The sequence below is a fragment of the Manacus candei genome, unplaced genomic scaffold (assembly GCF_025592945.1).
Source record: "Manacus candei isolate 608988 ecotype Guabito, Panama unplaced genomic scaffold, ASM2559294v1 h1tg000095l, whole genome shotgun sequence".
In the NCBI taxonomy this organism is placed as follows: Eukaryota; Metazoa; Chordata; class Aves; order Passeriformes; family Pipridae; genus Manacus; species Manacus candei.
This window is the reverse complement of record NW_026138143.1, coordinates 1,069,017-1,088,015: the sequence shown is the minus strand read 5'-3', so window position 1 is coordinate 1,088,015 and position 18,999 is coordinate 1,069,017. Positions and strand designations below refer to the sequence as shown.

Genomic DNA, 18,999 nt, shown 5'->3' with positions numbered 1-18,999 from the left:
TTTGCAGGTCTGATTGGAATAGCAGCAATTGCTTCGCCCAACACTAACTCTAGTTAAACCTGTTGATGAGTACTAGAACAGGAAAGGAACCACCTTCCTTGTCTCACAAAGAGAAACAACAAAACAGTCTACAGTTTCTGGGGTCTCCCTGTTTCCTACTTCTTTCCCTGATTATAAAATGAAAGCATTTTGTTTCCTTTTCACAGCTGCTATAATTGAAAGTGCCCAGGAAAGCAGAAGAAGGAAAGCAACCCAGGCTTTGGGGATCCATGAATGAGAGAGCAGTGTAAAATGCAGAACCTGCATTGTACCCCCAGGCCTTTGGTTCTCTGTAATTATGGAAACACAGATTCATAGTTGCAACTACTATATAAATCAAAGACTCTTACTCACTGACATAGAAACTGTGCCTTCACATTTTAATATGTATTGGCATGAATTTACAAGAGACTAAAGACCTGCAGGTAACCACTGAATATTTGTTTCTACAATCAGCAATTTTTCCTATAATGAAAAATAACCTCTACCCTCACAAAAAAAAAAAAAAAAAAAAAAAAAAAGATCAGGATACTTCTCCTTATAGGAACAAGGGACAACACAGAAGAATACTAACTACCATAAGTCATTTAAGGCTTATGAGAGTCTGAGTAGACAGATGTGGAAAATGTAAAATATTCTCACAAACTGACAAAACCCACCCTACATATACAACTTGGAGGCTTCTGGATCAATGCCATTCCATGTGGATTTAATTCTGTTTGCTTAGATCACTAGTTATAGAATTTGTAAATAACGTGATATCAAACATTAGAAATAAATTCATGAATGTTCCTACTTTTGAAGCCTCCTAAAAACTGCGAAAATACTAAACTCTTTGATGTGCATCCTTCCAATTGTAACATTTATAGCAGGAAACTGAACCAGAACTAGAGTTACATCTCCACCCTTCTTAATAACATGATGTGGTTGTGCAGTAAATCAGTGTCTTAATCAATGGAATAAAATATACTATCCATTCTGATAAACTGTTTTACCAGTCTAGAGTGAAGTGCCATGAAAATGACAAAAATAATTGGGTTTGAGACTAGAATTTTCAAGTGCACATTTCTTTAATTTAAAGGGTCTGGGGCTAGAGGAGGGGGAGTTTTTTCCATTTAATGACTTGAGCACAGTGTGATTTAAATAGCATATTTGATTTGGGAATCTATTAGCTGATAATGACTCCTTGGAGAGAGAAAAAAAATTGATTCCCTTATTACTGGTTTGATTAGCAATATCTGTAATTCCATGAAGTTATAAAACAGCTCACTATTAAAACGGAGCTATTTTCCATCACTTCTAGAAGCAGAAGCATAAACACAGAGATGGCCAAGTTTCTGTGTTAAACACCCTCCTGCAATACTTTTACTGGCACTAGAACTAGGAAAACAATATTTGTTAATGTACATAAAGAAGTTTCAGTTTTGAAAAGTATGTATGCTAGGATCATAGGTATTAAGAGATGGACAACAATGTACAGAAGTTGCTATTTAAACAGAGATGCAACTACTATTTGACAAAGAGATGCAAGTAAATTTCAAGTGACCTTTTGATAGAGAAAATTAAGCAAATGTTTGATTAATGATGGCACTGATCCATATTGCTAAAGAAACATCATTAAAAGAAACTGCACTATAGTGATTATTAGGGTAAGAAAGGGGAGGTTAAACATAATTAAAGGGAATAATTAAATTCCAAATGTCTGATTTGCTTTTCACTTAGATTAGAATAAGTAGTCTAGTAAATTAAAACAAGAAATACTAATCTAAAAGCAAAGTGAAGATCCTCCCCACCAAGCTGACACGAAACTGTATTTTATTAAAGTGATTTTAATAACTTTTATTATTTTAGGACAGGGATTAGAACAGAAAAGAACATAACTATGGTCATACAACAGAATTCAACCCAAATGATGAACAGTGTTTTAGAATTGAAGCGCCCCCTAACTTCTTTTATCTGGACAATGAACAGTTGAACACAGAAATTAAGGGACCCAACAGCCTATCAAAACACATGTTCAGACATACTACAACAAGCATGGAACAAAATACAGGGAACGCTGTAGTAAAAGCCTGTAACCAGCATAAAGCAGCATCTATTCTCATTCAGGAGCAACAAATCATGTTATCTACTAGTCTCCAGGCCTAAAACCAAAGAAACTGCCACTGCTCCCATCAGGCAATAGGCTTTGAATCAGATCTGCAAGGCTGCAGGACTAGAGCTTGTCAGTCATATTTTCTCTAAGTTAGTCTTTGGCTTCTGCTTAGCTTGCTTAGTTACAGTAACAATGCTCTAACAGCCAGGTAACACAGTCTAGTCTATTTTACTTTTAACTTAGGCTGTGTGATTGCATGGGCTAGTGACTATTGTTATAACAATTTTTATATATGTCTGTACCTAAAGTAGCTATTCTGCAGAGAATGAACTATTACTGTAGAATAAAAATGTAGTGCAGAAGACTACAATGATAGGGTGATAGCAGAGGTATTGAAAGTACAAACACAGGGTGGCACCAGAGGAAGCAGGTCTATAAGCACCTCACTAGGTCAATTACTGCTCATGAAAAGAAAGTAGCTTTGGGACTTGGCTAACACTAATTTTAGAGAGAAAAAAAAAAGACAATGATAAAGAGATCAAAGAACAGGAATTCTACACATGTAAACCACAAATATACAGAGAAGCTGTGAACCAATAAACCAAGATCGATGTCAGGACCCTGAGAGTACCAACAGGCCATAATTGCCCATCCCAGTAGAGAACCCACTAACCTTGCCTGTGAGCCTGGGCCACATCATAGGAATATCCACACCCGGACCCATCTCATGTTCTTCCCCACTTACAGATTTTGCTTCCTGGTTTGACATCAGACCCAGCTTATCCATTTGTGTGTGATAATCTTGAGACAACTGGCAGAACCTGCCTTGTGGTACCACCACTACTAACCCTACTTGTGGACAGGGGATGGTGCCTCAGTGGCCGTGACACCACCTGCACCAGGGTTTACCATGTTTACAGCTTGACCCCCATAATTGTGCAGCTCCCCTCACCCCATTAACTTGCAGCAGATCCAAAGTTATCATTGACAGAGAATCATAGAATAATGATATTAAGGAAAAGAACCTTGAAAGGTCTCACAGGTACATATCTTTCCTGAACTGAGGATTCCAAAGCTGGACACAGAAATCTAGGTGGTTTCTCACAAGAGTGGAGAAGGGAGGTAGAATCACCTCCCTTGATCTGCTGGCCATGTTTCTTTTGATGCAGTCCAAGATACACTGGCATTCTGGGTTGAAAGCACACGTTGTCAGCCCATATCCAATATTTCATCCACCAGTAAACTCAAAGTCCTTCTCTCCAAGGCTGCTCTCAACCCTTTCATCCCCCCACCTGTATTGATACCAGGTTTTGCACTGATCCAGGTGCAGCACCTTGCACGTGGCTTTGTTGAACCTCATAAAGTTCACACGCACTCATTTCTTGAACCTGTCCAGGTCCCTCTGAATGGCATCCCTTCCCTCAGGTACATTACTCAGGTTGATGTTGTCACATCCACAACCACACCACTCAGGTTGATGTTGTCAGGAAATTTGCTGAGGGTGCACTTAATCCCACTGTCTATGTCATTGATGGAAATATGAAACAGTACTGATCCCAATGTAGACACCTGTGGGACACCACTTGTCACTGATCTGCCATCCAGACATCAAACTGTTGACCACTGCTCTCTGGATGTGATCATCAAGCCAATTCTTTATCAACTGAATAGTCCACCTATCAAATATATATCTTTCTTATTGAGAGAAAATGATGTGGTGGGGGACCATGTAAAAGGCTTTACAGAAGTCTAAATAAATGACACCTATAACCCTTCCCTTTTCCACTGGTGTAGTCACTCCATCATAGAAGGCCATTAGGTTGGTAAGGGAGGATTTGCCCTTGGTGAAGCTGTGCTGGTTGTCCCAAACCACCTCCCTGTCCTCCATGTGCCTTAGCACGGCTTCTAGGAGGATCTGTTCCATGATCTTCCCAGGTACTGAGGGGAGGCTGGGAAGTAGTGTACTTCTCCCTGCAGTGTAATGGAATGCAATTACTGTCCCATACAACAAAACAGAAATTCATTCTGTTCACAGCCTGTGAGACAGCTAAAACTGTTAAAACAAAAGTAAGCAGTAGTATTCCACATAAAAAGCATTTTGGTATTAAAAATATCATTCATCATTTTTTGAAATATCTGAACATTATGTTGAGAGAGTCCCTTACCTCCTCTCTTGTTTAACTTGGCATAACCCGGCACATAGCTGCTTGTCATAGATGATGAACTGCTGAAGGAGGAATGGGGTAATGCTGAGACCAGAGGTTCATCGCACTTTTCTGAAACACAAGAAAACATATTCACTTTATGCTCTTAATTATTCATACATATTAAGTCACAATGTGCTCTTTATTTATTTTTTTGGGTGGTAACACAACCTTGTTATTTTTCACGTGTGGCATGTGGAATGCATTTAGCTACATCCCAGCTCTGCAACCAACAAACCAAACAAAAACCCACCTCAAAACCCACAAGAAATCATACCCACAACTTGACATGAGGAAAAAAAAAAAGGACTTCAACAAAGGACAAAATTAGATAATGGTAAAGCCTAACCATGGGCCACCACTCTCCTTAGGGATGTAACAGCTGAACCACAAAAAAAACCTGCCCTGATATACCTGGAATGTTTTTGGTGACATAATCTAGTGTTAAAGAAAAGAATTATCATGAAAGCTTTGTAAGAAGTAGATAAGATACAAATTTTCATTTATATAATAGAAGTGCTGAAAAATTGAAATTTAAAAAATAAATAAATAAATTAGGGGACACTAATGAATCCCTATGAATTATCACATACAACAGATTCACGGAAAAAAACTATACTAACTAATCTCTATAATGCATTTGAACATTTTGCTTCCATTTTACTCAGTTATAAAGAAGATTAACTTGGTATTAGCATGTAAGATGTAAAAAACCAAAATCAGTCTTTGGTTTTCTAATGAAGAAAAATGTTTTAAAAAAAATCTCCTGTTGTTGTATGATATAAATTAGAATGTAGAGATATGGGTTTGGATTTTTCAAATAGTTAATGTACTATCCTTTGTTCTAGTTTTTGTAAGGCATTTCAACAGATGGGAGAAATATGTAGCTTAAATTACTCATTTACTTTACAGGTACAACTAAAAAAGCCCTAGCCTACACCAGTAAGCTTGACTAATCTTTTTAAACACATACATTGCAGCACAAGCTCTACTGCAAGTGGAAACACCCTCAATTTATGTATCTAGAAAGTGTTAGGTGGTCTAGACCATCACAGGTCTAAATACACATAAGGAGCATATTTAGTGATCAGCCACAACACACAGTTTTGGAACAATAACAAACCGGTGATTTGGCTGGACTGGATCATGTGAAGGTCAAAATAATCATACCTTCTAAAGAAGAACTTTATGAGGAAAAAAGGGATGTGAGTTAATCAAGTAATTTACAATGACATTCACTTAAAACGTGCAGTCTCATGTAATAAAAAATAAAATTACTTTAGCAGCAACAGAAACTGAAGACCATAAATGCAGAAGAACATTAATTCAGGAGTCAGTACTTTGACATTTAACAAAATAAATAAGTTTCTTTTACAAACCTCTGAAGTAAAAAATGTTAAGGGGAAAAGTAGAATTTATACAAGCACAAGCATGAGTAAAGGGCATCTACTCTGCATCGAATTAAAGGACAATTCCAGAGACTTTTAAGTTCACTACCACACTATTTAATGAAGGAAGTTTGACAAGGTTAGATAAATGGTTTCAAACACTGTTGTTTATACCACAAACCAGAAAGATCAAATCCCTTCTCCCTCTACTTTGGCTGTGGCCAGACAGCACGTCTGGTCAGAATCCTGCAGCCAGGTGTTCCTCAAATCACACCACTCAAGCAACACCCCAGGGTTGCACACACCTCTCCCTAGGAGCAGGGATATGGGAGCAAAAGCCTACGTTTTAAGATCCTGGGTGCCAGGTTGCTGTTATTTCAGTCAAAGTAGTAAAAAGTTAGAGCTTAAGAATAGAAGTGAGCAGCAGATTGCCCTAATTGCCAATTTTTGTCCTTGACATCATAATCACAGAAATACAGAACTATTTGACAAAGTTTTTCTCAAGTATTTCTTTATCTGCAGTCTATTTTCCATAATTCATAAAAATATGTTTTCAGCTTAAAAACTGACAGCAAACTTCTTGTGCTGTCATGTCACTTAGTGCCACCTAGCTTGAGACTTAAAGGCATTTATCGCTAGTCCTATTGTCTAGGTAAAAATGGAATGAAACATTTGTAAGCAAAACAACATATAATCAGAAGATTTTAAAAATACCCAACAAAATCTCTTTGTAACATTTTCCTGTGCTTTTATTGCACGATATTTAAAGGAAAAAAACATATTCTCATCAGTAATGAGAGCTAAGGTTGAACGTGTAGCTTTGTTCAGTTTCCTAGGGGTTTTTCAGTATATTTTTTTAAACAAAATTGTTCGGTTTATACAATTTTCTGCCACCCATAGCTTCAAACTGGGGTGAGGGGAAAAGTCTACATCTTCATGGAAAAATATTAAAAAGACTTGGATATAAAAACTGGACGCTATTTATGCAATTTAATTTGTAACTTAACAGAACGGGAAGCTATTGCTCACTATATTCTAGAAAATAAAAGAAAATAAAAATAAGAGTATAAAAGAAAATAAATAAATAAAAGAGCTATCATAAATCATAACAAGTAAACTTTTTAAAAGTTTTTTAAAATGTGCATACAATATCTGCAACAAAAATAAAGACGGATTTTAGGCAATGTGCTCAGGAAAAACAAGACAGTTGAAAGAAACCTCTTCAAATAGTGGAAGCTCATCAGAACTTCTAATCTTTTACTGAGTCCAGTAGCTACTGAATTTTAATTTGACAGCTTTTATATTGGTGTTACTATTGAAGACACGTAAAAGAAATATGGAAAAACATTTTTGGAAAGAGTACTAGTTTCTAAATCATCATTCCCCTGTATGGCCTACCTTGCACTAACTCATACTCTTGGATTCGAAAAAATACAGCAGAGAAGCTTTACTTAGTTAAATATATATATATAATTATATATTTATATGTAATTTATATATAATTAAATATATATGTTATATATAAATATATATTTATATATAATTAAATTATATATTAAATTATATTTATATATTAAATATATATATTTTTATATATATATATATAAATCCCACAGGGAGTATCACTCTGTATTTGCCACTGTGGTCACAATTTTTGCAGACAGTTGTGAATACATTTAACATGGTGTACATGTGCTTTTGCAGTATTAAATCTGAACTGTCTGATTTCTTAATTTGGTTGGGATCAACAATATTGGGGTGGGAGTTAGAAAAAAACAAAACATAATTGATATAGTTTTCCTTCACTACTGTTTAGAACTGTACTCCTTTCCTATGCCTGTTTGGGACATCAACTAATAGGTTTGAAAAAAAAATCAACAAACCAACCAACCAACCAAACAAACAAAAAAAACCACCACAAACCCTATCCCCACTTTCTTAGTTTTTAAAAACAGTAAACCTCCCAATCTTGCCTGCTCATTTAGGTTTCAAAAATATAGGAAATCCACCATAAATGTGTAAGAATTATAGGGAAGGATTATATTTCAAATGAATAGACTTAAAAAAGATATTACATCTCTTTAATAACTCATGACTTTAGGTGCAACAGAACAAAAGTTAGAAGACTGCTTACATAAGCTAATATTTCTAGCCCTATATAAAAGCTGCACTAAATATATTGCACTCTTTAAACTTCCTTCAGAACATGAAATACTGTTATGCTACAGATTTAAGAGAAAAAAAAAATCCTTGGGAACCTTTGGTTCTTTCAGCAGTTTTAGTTATTTTCTGTGGAATCCAATTTTTTACTTACTAAAACCAGAGTCATATATACCTTCCTGTTACTGAGATGTAATAGCTTTCCCATATAAGTCAATGCACTGTGCCCTGTTAATCAATTACAGAGCACACTTTCCTGTCAGCATCGTAGCAGCAAAGAAATAAACTCTCCTCTATACCATTTTTCTCAGTGATATATTAACATCCCCGCCAGCTGAAGTCCATTTAAATGTTAACTTTTTGAAGCAAAAAGACAATTCCCCTCCACCCTATTATGTTTAGATCAAAGAAGCTGCTAGCTTTGTCATAGGTATGACAAAATTTGCTACTCTGACTTCCCTATTGAGAGGGAAATAACAACATATGTCCAACAGAAACAAGTTTCCTTGAGATACAAGTAATTAGATCAATGGAAGGAAGGTCACCTAATGTAATTAAATACAAACGCAAAACATCTGCAATCCACAGTCTGTTAACTCCTCAAGACTTAATGATCATTGAAGCAAAAGAGTGCTGTGGCTTGCTCTGTTCTTACATGTTTTCTCAGGTACCCAGCTGTTGGAAACCAGGTAGCAAGTGAGATGGATCTCTTGTCCTTTCAAGTGCAGCCTCTCATATTTCTGGTGTTCACACTCAACCAAACCAGGAAAGGGATATGTGCCCTTTCCTGTTTTACAATCTATTTATAGCTTATTTTTATAGTCTAACCATCTGGATAAACTAAAAACGGGCTGTCTCCTACTTTGCCTGCAATTGCTTTAATTCCCACTTAGTTAGTCCATGAACTATTTGGGGAATAGAGACCATGATTTTTGAAAGGACAGATGTTGATTGTAGCACAAAGCAGACCATATACACACAAACTCTCTTTTTAACCCCATAGGTTGTTAAAGCTTAATCCTCACTATACCAGCAACTTCAGTGATTTTTGATGGGCAAAGTAGAGTAAAAAATCTCGATGCTTCACTGCACAGAAGTCTGTTCAAATCCCTAGCATCCTGATCAATAAACAGGTCACCTGTAAAGCTGCTGACATCTCTTATCAAAGCAGTCTGAGTAGATGAAAAAGACAATCTGCACTTGTATCTAGCAGTAGGTTTGAATGCACATAAACAACTATATATCTAAAAATATTAAGAAATGGAAACATTATACATTTATAGTCACAGGTGGTTTTTATTAATAATTTGAAGCTACATCAGAGGATCTCTCAGAAGCTCTTGCAAAGATTCTGTCAGCAAAGTAAAAAGAGACCTGTGCAACAGTGGTCCTAAAAAAGAAAAATACTTGGATACTGATAGATTTCATCACATATAAGTGATCATGACTTATTAAGTAAGCATTTGAATAACAAAGGCTTTTACATCATTTTGGTCCAGCATGCACTGAGCAATATAACTCTAAAAAAACCCAAGCCTCAAATCCACAAACTCACCCCACCTGCTTTAAAATCTTCAGTCAAGATTTCATACGGAATGATAATCTAGGATAATAATTTTGTGAGGATGGTTCTAAGATGTAAACGTGCCAACAATAACAACTTTACTAAAATAAAGCTCCATATGTGTATGTCAGAAATTAAGAACTTGAAAGTTGATCAAATTAGAGTCAAAAGGGCAAAAGACTGCAATATCAATATTGTGTTCTGATTCCAAGGTAGCCGCAATGAATTGCTAGCAGAATATGAAACAGATGAGTCAAACTGTAGTAGCATTGAAAAAATATCTTAGCTAAGAAATATAGAAAGCCCTGGCTTTCTAACAAAAAGTCTTAACCATTTCTCTTTTACACTATACATATTTAAATATGTTTTAAATATATTTAAAATACAAACCACTAAAACTTAACTATTAACAGTATATCCAACTCATTAATTATACAAGAATGCCTATCAAGTATGGGGGAAAAAAGTTAAAAGCTATTTTAATCTTTACTTGTAATGCAAAAGACTCCTGTTTTAAATATGAATTCTAATATAAATGTTGGGGAGCAAGGGATACAATCATATCATCTGGGTTTAATTTGTACTGTGTGCTAAATGTTAGTTATCCTAAACACATTTGTCTCCTCAAATTGAATATGTAATTTCTCTGTAGCGTGCTGAGGAGAAAGAATAAGCCACCAAGCACTTCTGAAAAGCAGTCATGAGATTGCAAGGGCACTCTAGAATGTGGATAAATACATATGGGAATTGGCATATCTCCAATGACAACCAACAGGAATATTAATGTGGCTGGTTTGAATTACAGTGTTTTAGTATGCTGAGACAGCCTTACTTTTCATATTGCATAGGTGGGTTTTATAATCCGAAATGAATGCTAGAATCCATCAAGTTTAATTCACAAGACTGTGTCCCCCCAAAGAGTAGGAATAAATAAGCATAAGTTGCTAGAACATTTCACACAGTGTTTCAAATGAACTGTTAAAATGATGCTAAGCAAAAAGTGGGAGATACCTCAAAGCAGCTCATTGTCAATGAAAACCCCTTTAAAAATCGAACTTCGAAGCAGGTGTTATTGAGGACGGCCTGTCACAGGTTAATTTCAATGACAAGAAATGCAACCTTGGCCCTGTGCCACAAGCCTGTTGCTCAGTAGGATACACCTCTATCCGAACTTCAGATCATGAATGACAGGAACACTGCTGGAGATGTCCTTTCCTAAGTCCCCAGAAGGGCCACTAATGAAAACAACACTCAGGGCAATGGCTGGAAAAATCCAGGGAGGATATAGCTTATGTTCCAGATTCTTATGTCAGCAAGGAATCAGTGAGAAGTTTATCAAAGACCTTCTTCTCTTATGGGGAAAGGAAATACACCTGGCAAGGAAGTATTAGCCAAATGTACAAGCCTTCTTTTTACACTTGAGGTGGTTCAACCAACCAACCTTTTGCCTTATGCATATTCTATTGTCTTTTTCTTGGCTTGGAAGACAGTTTAAAGAAAATCCACCATATAATGCTACTTCTTTTTCCCTCTCAAGATAAAAATCTGACTGTACTCCTCAGCATGTTCCTTGGATGGCTTTATCTACTAGATAGGGATGGTGATTGGCAGAGTAGAAGCTTGATTTTTCACCCTCTTCTGTCCCACCTCTTCTCCATATTGCAGAAGTCTGCTCCTTCCCCACATGACTGACATTTCACAGGACAGTCTTGACAGACTGCTAGAGAGCCAAGTTCACATTCAGCTTCACAGGCAAACAAGCCCAAGTGTCACTGAAGATTTTCTGTATCCCTAGATTTCAGCTGTAATCTTAAAGATTAGAGTGGCTCATATTGATCTCCTGGGATGTTTCATATTCCACTTCAAGTTGCCTACCATAATACAGTGTTGCTCAAAATGTAGCAGCTATTTTTGCTCCTCCTTCAAGGCGGTCTTCACACAATGCTTAGTGGTTAAAATTACTTGTTTTGAGGTTTATTTCAAGCCTTTCTCTAGATCTCTATAAGGAAAAGAGCAAGCCTTAGTAAATGCTATTTTATGGCAGTAACTTTGCTCACAACAGAGAACAGGCCTGTTTCTTTGTTCCAGTTCTGATTCAGGAATTTGTCTCTGGATATATTACCAGGGACATTTCAAGAAGTACATTTGGATGCCCAGAGACAGACCATACTTACAAGATTTTCCTGAATCTTACCTGAACCTAAAGTTCTTACCTGAACTTTGTTTCTGATACCTCTTGACCAGTTTTTAGAGTAGCCAATGACTTATTAATCTGAAAGATCATGGTATGGCTACATGTTTTGACTCCTATAAATTAGTGTCCTATTCAATCCAAGAACCAGATTACTAATAAATAAGAAGACTTTCTTAGCTTGAGGAATTTTTAATAAAACTTTTTTAAGCACTCCTGGAACAAAATATAAAAACAATTTCATAGATGTGCAATGTACTATATGACTACTATCAAACATTTCTGGATACATTGCCGTCATCAAGTGACATACAACGTAATCCACAGTACTCTCTGTACTTCTGTCTTTAACTACTGAAAATGAGAAAAGGTTTAAAATAAACATCATTACTTACTGTGATCTGCAATTTACCCAGAGACATTAGGATTTATTTTTTAATTAAGCAGCCTCTTGAAATTAAAATTTATCAAAATTTCAACATTTTACAAAGGAAAAATAGAAAACTGTACCCAAAACTTGTGTAATTCAACTTTTCTGAAAATTGTTATTATTTAAATTCTGCATTTATGAAAATAGATATTTTCTTCGGTATTTTATATTTGGAAAGGAACTCATAATTAAATGTGTGGCTTATTTTATTGTTTAGTAGAATACCATTTTAAATTATTTAAAAATATATTCTTTTTGTAGTGTCTAAGTAAGGTTACTAAGGCAACTGGTGCTGACTGTTGTTTGTGGTTTGGTTTTGGTTTTTTTATCAGAAGAGAGTAGACAGAGGAAATTTTTGCATCAGTTGAAAACAACATCTTATCTAGATTGCCTTTGCTTTACTTAGGAGTCTGCAGAACCTCCCATAGTCCATTGACAATTTGACAAATGTTCCCACCCTTGCTACTGTGTCTTCTATGAACACATTTGTAAAGTGTTTTGCATGCTATGAAACTCAGAATTGTAGGAGAAACCTGCCATCTTTTTTGTTCATTTGGAAAAAACCTCAACTACTCAGGTCAATGGCACCAGGAACAATTAAAAGTCAGTCAGTCTGGTTTTCCGACTTTCATTAAACTGTCCTTAGTGCATAAGCAATAATAGACTATCAATCCTACGCAAAGTAAAACTCATGAATATTTCCATATTTTTGCATATCCAATCCTCAGGTGCCTCTTCAGTATTTAACCTTCTGACACGCAAATATACTACTTCACCTTTTCACTGCTGAAAGTACCTGAGCATTTTGAAGGATTTTACAGCAAACTGAGTTCCATCTTCAGTATCTTTACAGGTAGGTATGACTTTTCACAGACTGGTACTTACCTAAGTATGGAGAAGCCTGGAGTCATGACACAAAATTTTAGAGCAGAGAGCAGAGAAACCCACAATGATAAAGGAAAAGAATACTGGAATTCTTCACAATTTTTCTTGTCAGGTCTTACTTAATTTAAAATACACTTGCAAATTACCCAGCCTATGTTCTTCCTCAGTCAACTTTACATCAACAAGTATCTTTTGTTTATTAGGTGGAGGAGTTGGTTTTGTTTAGGTTCTTTTGGGGAGGGGGATTATTTGTTTCTGTGGGAGTTTTTTTGTTAGTTTTTCAGGACCTAGGGATAAAACACTAATGCATAACAAATAGTTTTCTGAAGATTTTTATCAGTTAGCTTAATTTTTCATCATTTCTTTAGAAGGTTTCCATCTCTAAATTTAAGTTTTATCTTTAACAAAAACATAATATGTAATTTTTTTCCTCATGGTGCTACTTATTTTAATGGTCTCTCTACTTTTACAAGTTTTATATCAACATAATTGTTGTGAGTTTAGGGATGTTAATCCAGGTTTTACCTAACTTAAGCAATATCAAAACAACCAGTGAGGGACTTTAAAATTGCTGGACACTTCAACATAAAAGCATACCCACCGAACCCAAATGTTAATTCTCAAAACAATGTAATATAGGTACAGAAAAAAGAGATCTTTTAAACTTGGTGTGTAGAACGAATATTGAACTGTTTCACAAAATGAAGGTTCAAAATATTTTATTATCTCATGATGTTATCTACCTACCTGCTATTGTTTGAGATGCTTGACAAAAGTCTCATAAAAAAGTTAATTCAGAGCAAAAGCTGCAGATTCCTGTCTGAAGGCCATACTAGAAATCTACACTTTCCCTATAATGGCTAGGGAGGAAACTGTTTCTAACAGGCAGACAAAATATTTAATGCTATGAAGCAAAGAAAGCACATCCCACATTTGGTTAGATGAGAAAAAAAATAGAAACTAACAGGGAATGTAAAAAGCAGCAAAACATCGTTTCTTAATTTGCACAGCAGAAAGTAAACATCACTTAAGCTTAAACTCAGGGTTTTATTCAAAGGCATTATTAATTCCATGTTTGTGCATTGTTGCTTACCTTCATATCCCCTTTGGAGAAAACAGATATGTCATTTATAGCAGAAGCTGCTTATCAGTTGCCTGCTGCTAGAAGTGATGACAGAAGCAAAAACCAAAAGGAGTGTGATCTATGAATTTAACCATATTATACTGACAGACTACTTTTTTCCTGAGAGGAAAAGACAAATAAGGTGTTTCCTGCCTCTTCTACTTAAAGCTTTATTTTCCCCTCCAACTAAGTATAAAAGGAATGCTTTCTCAATTCCTCTCAGTGATGCATGGGAGGATTAGCTCTGATTGCATTTTGCAAACTCTTTTGGTAAAGAGCACTCTTTCTCAAAGTATCAAGTGACCACAAAAAATAAATCATCATAATACATTGACAAAAGCACCAAGGAAACATCCTGAAAAGGTATTTTTGCAGGCGAAAGAAATATTTTTGTGCTTGCATTAATGTAGGGTATATGGGGCACATGTTTAAGATCATGTTTGCCTTGATTTGATTTTCCAAAACCAGAAGATAAGCTTCCAAATTATGGTGATATCTTTTTGGGGTTTTATAGGGTAAAAATCTCACGTGAATTTTGATGAACAGAACTGTGGCTAGGAAAGGAACAACAACAAAAGAATTTGAAGAACATTTGATAATATAAAAATGTGAACATAGTTTAGATTTCTGAACTTATCTCTGTATCATAGAGCAAGCTGTGCTACAACCAACCTGTGAGACACAGTATTCTCTCATAAACTCAAACCAACTGTGGAACACAGCTGTGAATTTTGGCACTAGAGGCCCAAATCTCTTACACTAATACCTTGAAAAAATCATATGTAAATCAGAGCAGGCTAACAAGTATTTTCATATGCCAGTACAAAAATCTGCAAGTTGATTCCAGTAAGTGTTCAGCATCCTTAAGCATACTGAAGCAACAGCACAAGGTACAAGTCAGTTCAGGACAGTAGTTTCATAGAACACACATTTTGTGGATTTCTTATTCCCCAAGGACTGAAGTACCTAGCATTTAATAATTAAAGATAGAATCCTTACTTTTTTCCCTAGAGGCTAAAGAAGATATCACAATTCTATAATACAAACAAAAATATTTGCATAAATTTGCATATCTGAAGATGAATAGAGCATTTTTCTTTACAATAGACTTACAAGTGAGACAGATGAGAATGTTTGACTCACAACTGTAAAGTATTTAGAGGACTCCTTTTCTGCCACAGGGCAGGGCAGGGCAGGGCAGGGCAGGGCAACTGACATCACAAGCAAACTCCTCACCAGTCTGCTTGGATTCCTGGTTTTATAGAAGGAGTAAAACTTCAGAGTAAAGTCAATATTTCAACTAAGTGATTTAATCTTATCAGAAGAAAACTGCAAACATTTTTAAAAATGTGTATGAATGATAGGTCAAATCTTTTCTAACTGAGGATAGCTAAAGTGAGAAATTAGTCAGAAGTGCAATCTCCGTTTTTGAGATGCCAATCAGTTTTTAATTCCAGATAACGTGGTGTGCTCAAAATCTAGATGTTAGTTCTACATTCAGTTGAGACAATAAAATCTTGGAGGGGTGGGTCAAGATATATATATATATATAAAATTATTTTGAGGAGATACAGATTTGAAGTGTTGCAGGTCCTTCTATGTTCTTTTATAAAAGGGAATGAAGTTGCAACGCAAGGAAAGCCTATGTCAGCCTTTATTAATCCTTAGCATGAGAAGTAATATCAAACTACTGCACAAGCAGATAACTTTAAGTATGGTTCAAATGCATAAACCACTGCACTTATCAGGAAAATACATATTCAAATTTTAGAATAGCTCAGATTTTTTTAAAAAGAAGGAATATTAGTGAATGACGTGGGACTCAGTTGTAGTTAGAATTTTACAAAGCAAGTTACCATGTGTTCTGCTTCTTATTTGGTACTTTTTCTTTCACTTTTAAGGAGGGAAAAGTAGTTACACATCTAGCACGCATGAAGATTTTTATCATTTTGCTCGAACGCGACATAAGGGAGAAAAATATGATAAGCAATCATTATATAGTGGTGTCTAAATTTTGCGTTAATAGGACGACATCCAATCAAAAAGGCACAACAAGATCCACTAATATTTCACAGAATACCTGAGCAAGTCATGATGTTAAATAAAACATTGAGATAAATACAAGATACAGAGAAAGACCAAATATTTTGAGATCCATGCTCAGTTTAGACTTTCTGGTTCTGTTTCCTCTCTTGAAGCAGTACTGTTGTGGGAAAAGGCTCTCTCATAAGCTTCTCTGCCCTAAGAAAACCACAAGAGATGCACCTTAGGAACCTGTTTTAGATTCCTAAAATTTATCAAGTACACCACGATTAAATATTTTTTTCTTCCTTCCCTGCCCCTACACCCTCTAAAGCAAAAGTGTGTTGGTGTTGTCCTGTTCAAAAAACTCAGACTGTATCAACATTTCCAAAGAGCTACTTAAATGAAAAATCATTTCTGACCAGACTATAAGGTGCAAGTCAAACGACATGGACTGTCTGTATTGACCAGTGTTGATGATTCAGATCTCAACAGTTCTGTCATACTAGCAAAGATTGAAAAGAATTAATGGAAAGATGGTGCAGCACTTCTCCTACATCCAGCCTTTGCAATGCCCCAGGCAAAATTCACTTGCTTTTTGCCATCTGTAGTAAAACAGTTTATATCTTACTAATGCTCATCTGGTGCATTACTGGGACAAGCAGAAGAAAGCTTTGGTTAGAAAAAGAAGAGAAAAAAATTGCCAAGTATGAAAGCCAGTTCTGAACTTATTGTGGATCAAAACAATTTTAAAAGGGCTAATCAAGTATAGGGTTAGTGACTAGTATCCCCTTTCATTGTGAAGACTAGCTATTACAATTCCAGGTAGGTTCACATGATCCCAAAGGGGCTTGGTTTTATTTTGCTTTTTTTTTAAACAAAAAAAACCCCAGCAAGTGTCATTACAATGGCTGAAGTGTTATTTCCAAACCTGTTTTTTTTTAATGTTCTGTGGAAATCCAAGCCAATATGTTTTACAACAGCCTTAGCTGTCCAGCTTATCCTACTGTTCACATAGCATTTTTGAATATAAATTATTGGGTTTTTCTAATTATCAAATGCAAATAACATTGACAACAGCATTGTCTATTATTGTATCCTTATTATCATGCACGGGTACAACTGAGGCATTTTTAAGGCCAAGAGTACTTGATAATTATGCTTGGTAAAACCTTATTATTACTACATGTTTAACATGTCATCCAAAGAACACAGTACAGTTAAATTAGCATATCTGAAAAATGAAGGTGTAACAATTATAACCCATTCTCTTCATTTTGAATCAGATATTTGAATATTAAGTTCCTAACATTACAGTTTACTACCTTTGTCTGGATAACGAACCCCTATTATGTTCAAAGAGAAGGATGACTCCTGTAAATATATTTGAAAGTCTGTATACACACATATATATGGCAAATGCACCTGTAGGACTTTAGAGTGGTACCAGCTGCAGTTGCCCAGGTCTTGGCAGGGGACTGCTGCCTCTGTGGCCAGAAAAACACCGGCAGAACACTGCCCAGATGTGAAGGATGAGGTGAAAAGGGTGAGAAATGGTTCTGCAAGCCCCAAGGGGAGAGCAGGAAGAGGGGCAGGAAGGGCTCCAGCCACCAGATTCCTCTGGAGAGCCCTCACTGGAGCACATGGGTTTTACCCAAGGGAGCTGTGGCCTATGAAGAGGAGCCCATGCTGGAGCAGGGGAATGGAGTGAGAGGCCAGGAGCAGCAGGGAGAACAACAGCCCCCATTCCCCACCCCCCTGTGCTGCTCAAAGGGGAGTTAAAGGAGTCAGGAGTGAAAGAGTGAAGTTAAGCCTTGGGAAAAAAAAAAAGGGGTTGAAGTCAGGGAGATGTTTTACACTGTTTGGTTTGGTATTTTGCATTTATTTTGCACATATTTTAATTGGTAGTAAAATAAATTCATTTTCCCCAGTCACAAATGTTTTGCCCATGAGGTAATTAGCAAGTGATCTCCTTGTCTTTATCTTGACCCACAACCATCTTCATCTTATTTTCTCCCCAGCTGGCCAGGGTTAACTCACTACACTGCTAATCAGATATCAGAGAGCTGTCTGCATTGCTTGTGAAAGACACCACACAAGTTCACACATAAAAGCTGTAAATGTTTGGGGGTTTTTGTTTTGTTTTCGGGTTTTTGTCTTTACAGATCCATTTGAGGAGAATTAAAGAAGACCAACCTAATTTGTAAGTTGAATTCTACATAGCTAAAACATGAAGTAAAAAGCTTCCAGTTTTAACTCCCCATCCTCAGTATAATATTCACTCCCAGAAAAAAGCTGTGAAGGTCTAGCTTTCATCTGTCCTTGACACAGTCTCTTGAGGTCCCACTGAAATGAAACACGTGGATCTAATGGAAGGTGTCCCTGTCCACGGCAGAGGGGCTGGAGCTAGATGATCATTAAGGTCCCTTCCAACCCAAACCATTCAATAATTCTATTATTCAGACATTGTTCCTTCTCTATGAAAGATATGGGAAAAGATACTAAGTGAACACAATTTTGCTGTTCTTTCAGTAAACAAAGAACACTGACAAGATTTGAGCGTAGCTCAGTTCTCCTCTAATGAGAACAGAAGAGCGGCCTAACTCCTCTATCAGGAAAGGAAAGACAGCACCAGGAAACTATGAACATCTTTTAATTTGCCTGCTTTTAGACAGCAACTCTTTCAATTTGAGCTAGGGCTGCAAATTCAGTATCCAACACCATTTGCCAAAACCAATGGCTGAATTGGAGGATTCACTATTAATTTCTGTGACAACTTGTAGTGTGAACTTTTCATAGTAAGTATGATAACTATCCCAAATTCACACACTATTCTGCATCTCAAGCAACCATTTTAAATTGCCACTCCTGGCATACATGCATCAGCAGCAACAACAC

At 36.2% G+C, this 18,999-nt stretch overlaps 1 protein-coding gene across 2 annotated transcripts in view; it reads right to left on the bottom strand.

The window, feature by feature from the left end:
- CNTNAP2 (contactin associated protein 2) overlaps window positions 1–18,999 on the bottom strand; it is a 1,217,517-nt gene that overhangs the window by 694,513 nt on the left and 504,005 nt on the right. For both annotated transcript variants that reach the window (XM_051768491.1, XM_051768490.1), the window contains one exon: window positions 4,300–4,410. In XM_051768491.1, coding sequence (XP_051624451.1) covers window positions 4,300–4,410 — 111 coding nt within the window. The remainder of the gene's footprint in view (window positions 1–4,299; window positions 4,411–18,999) is intronic.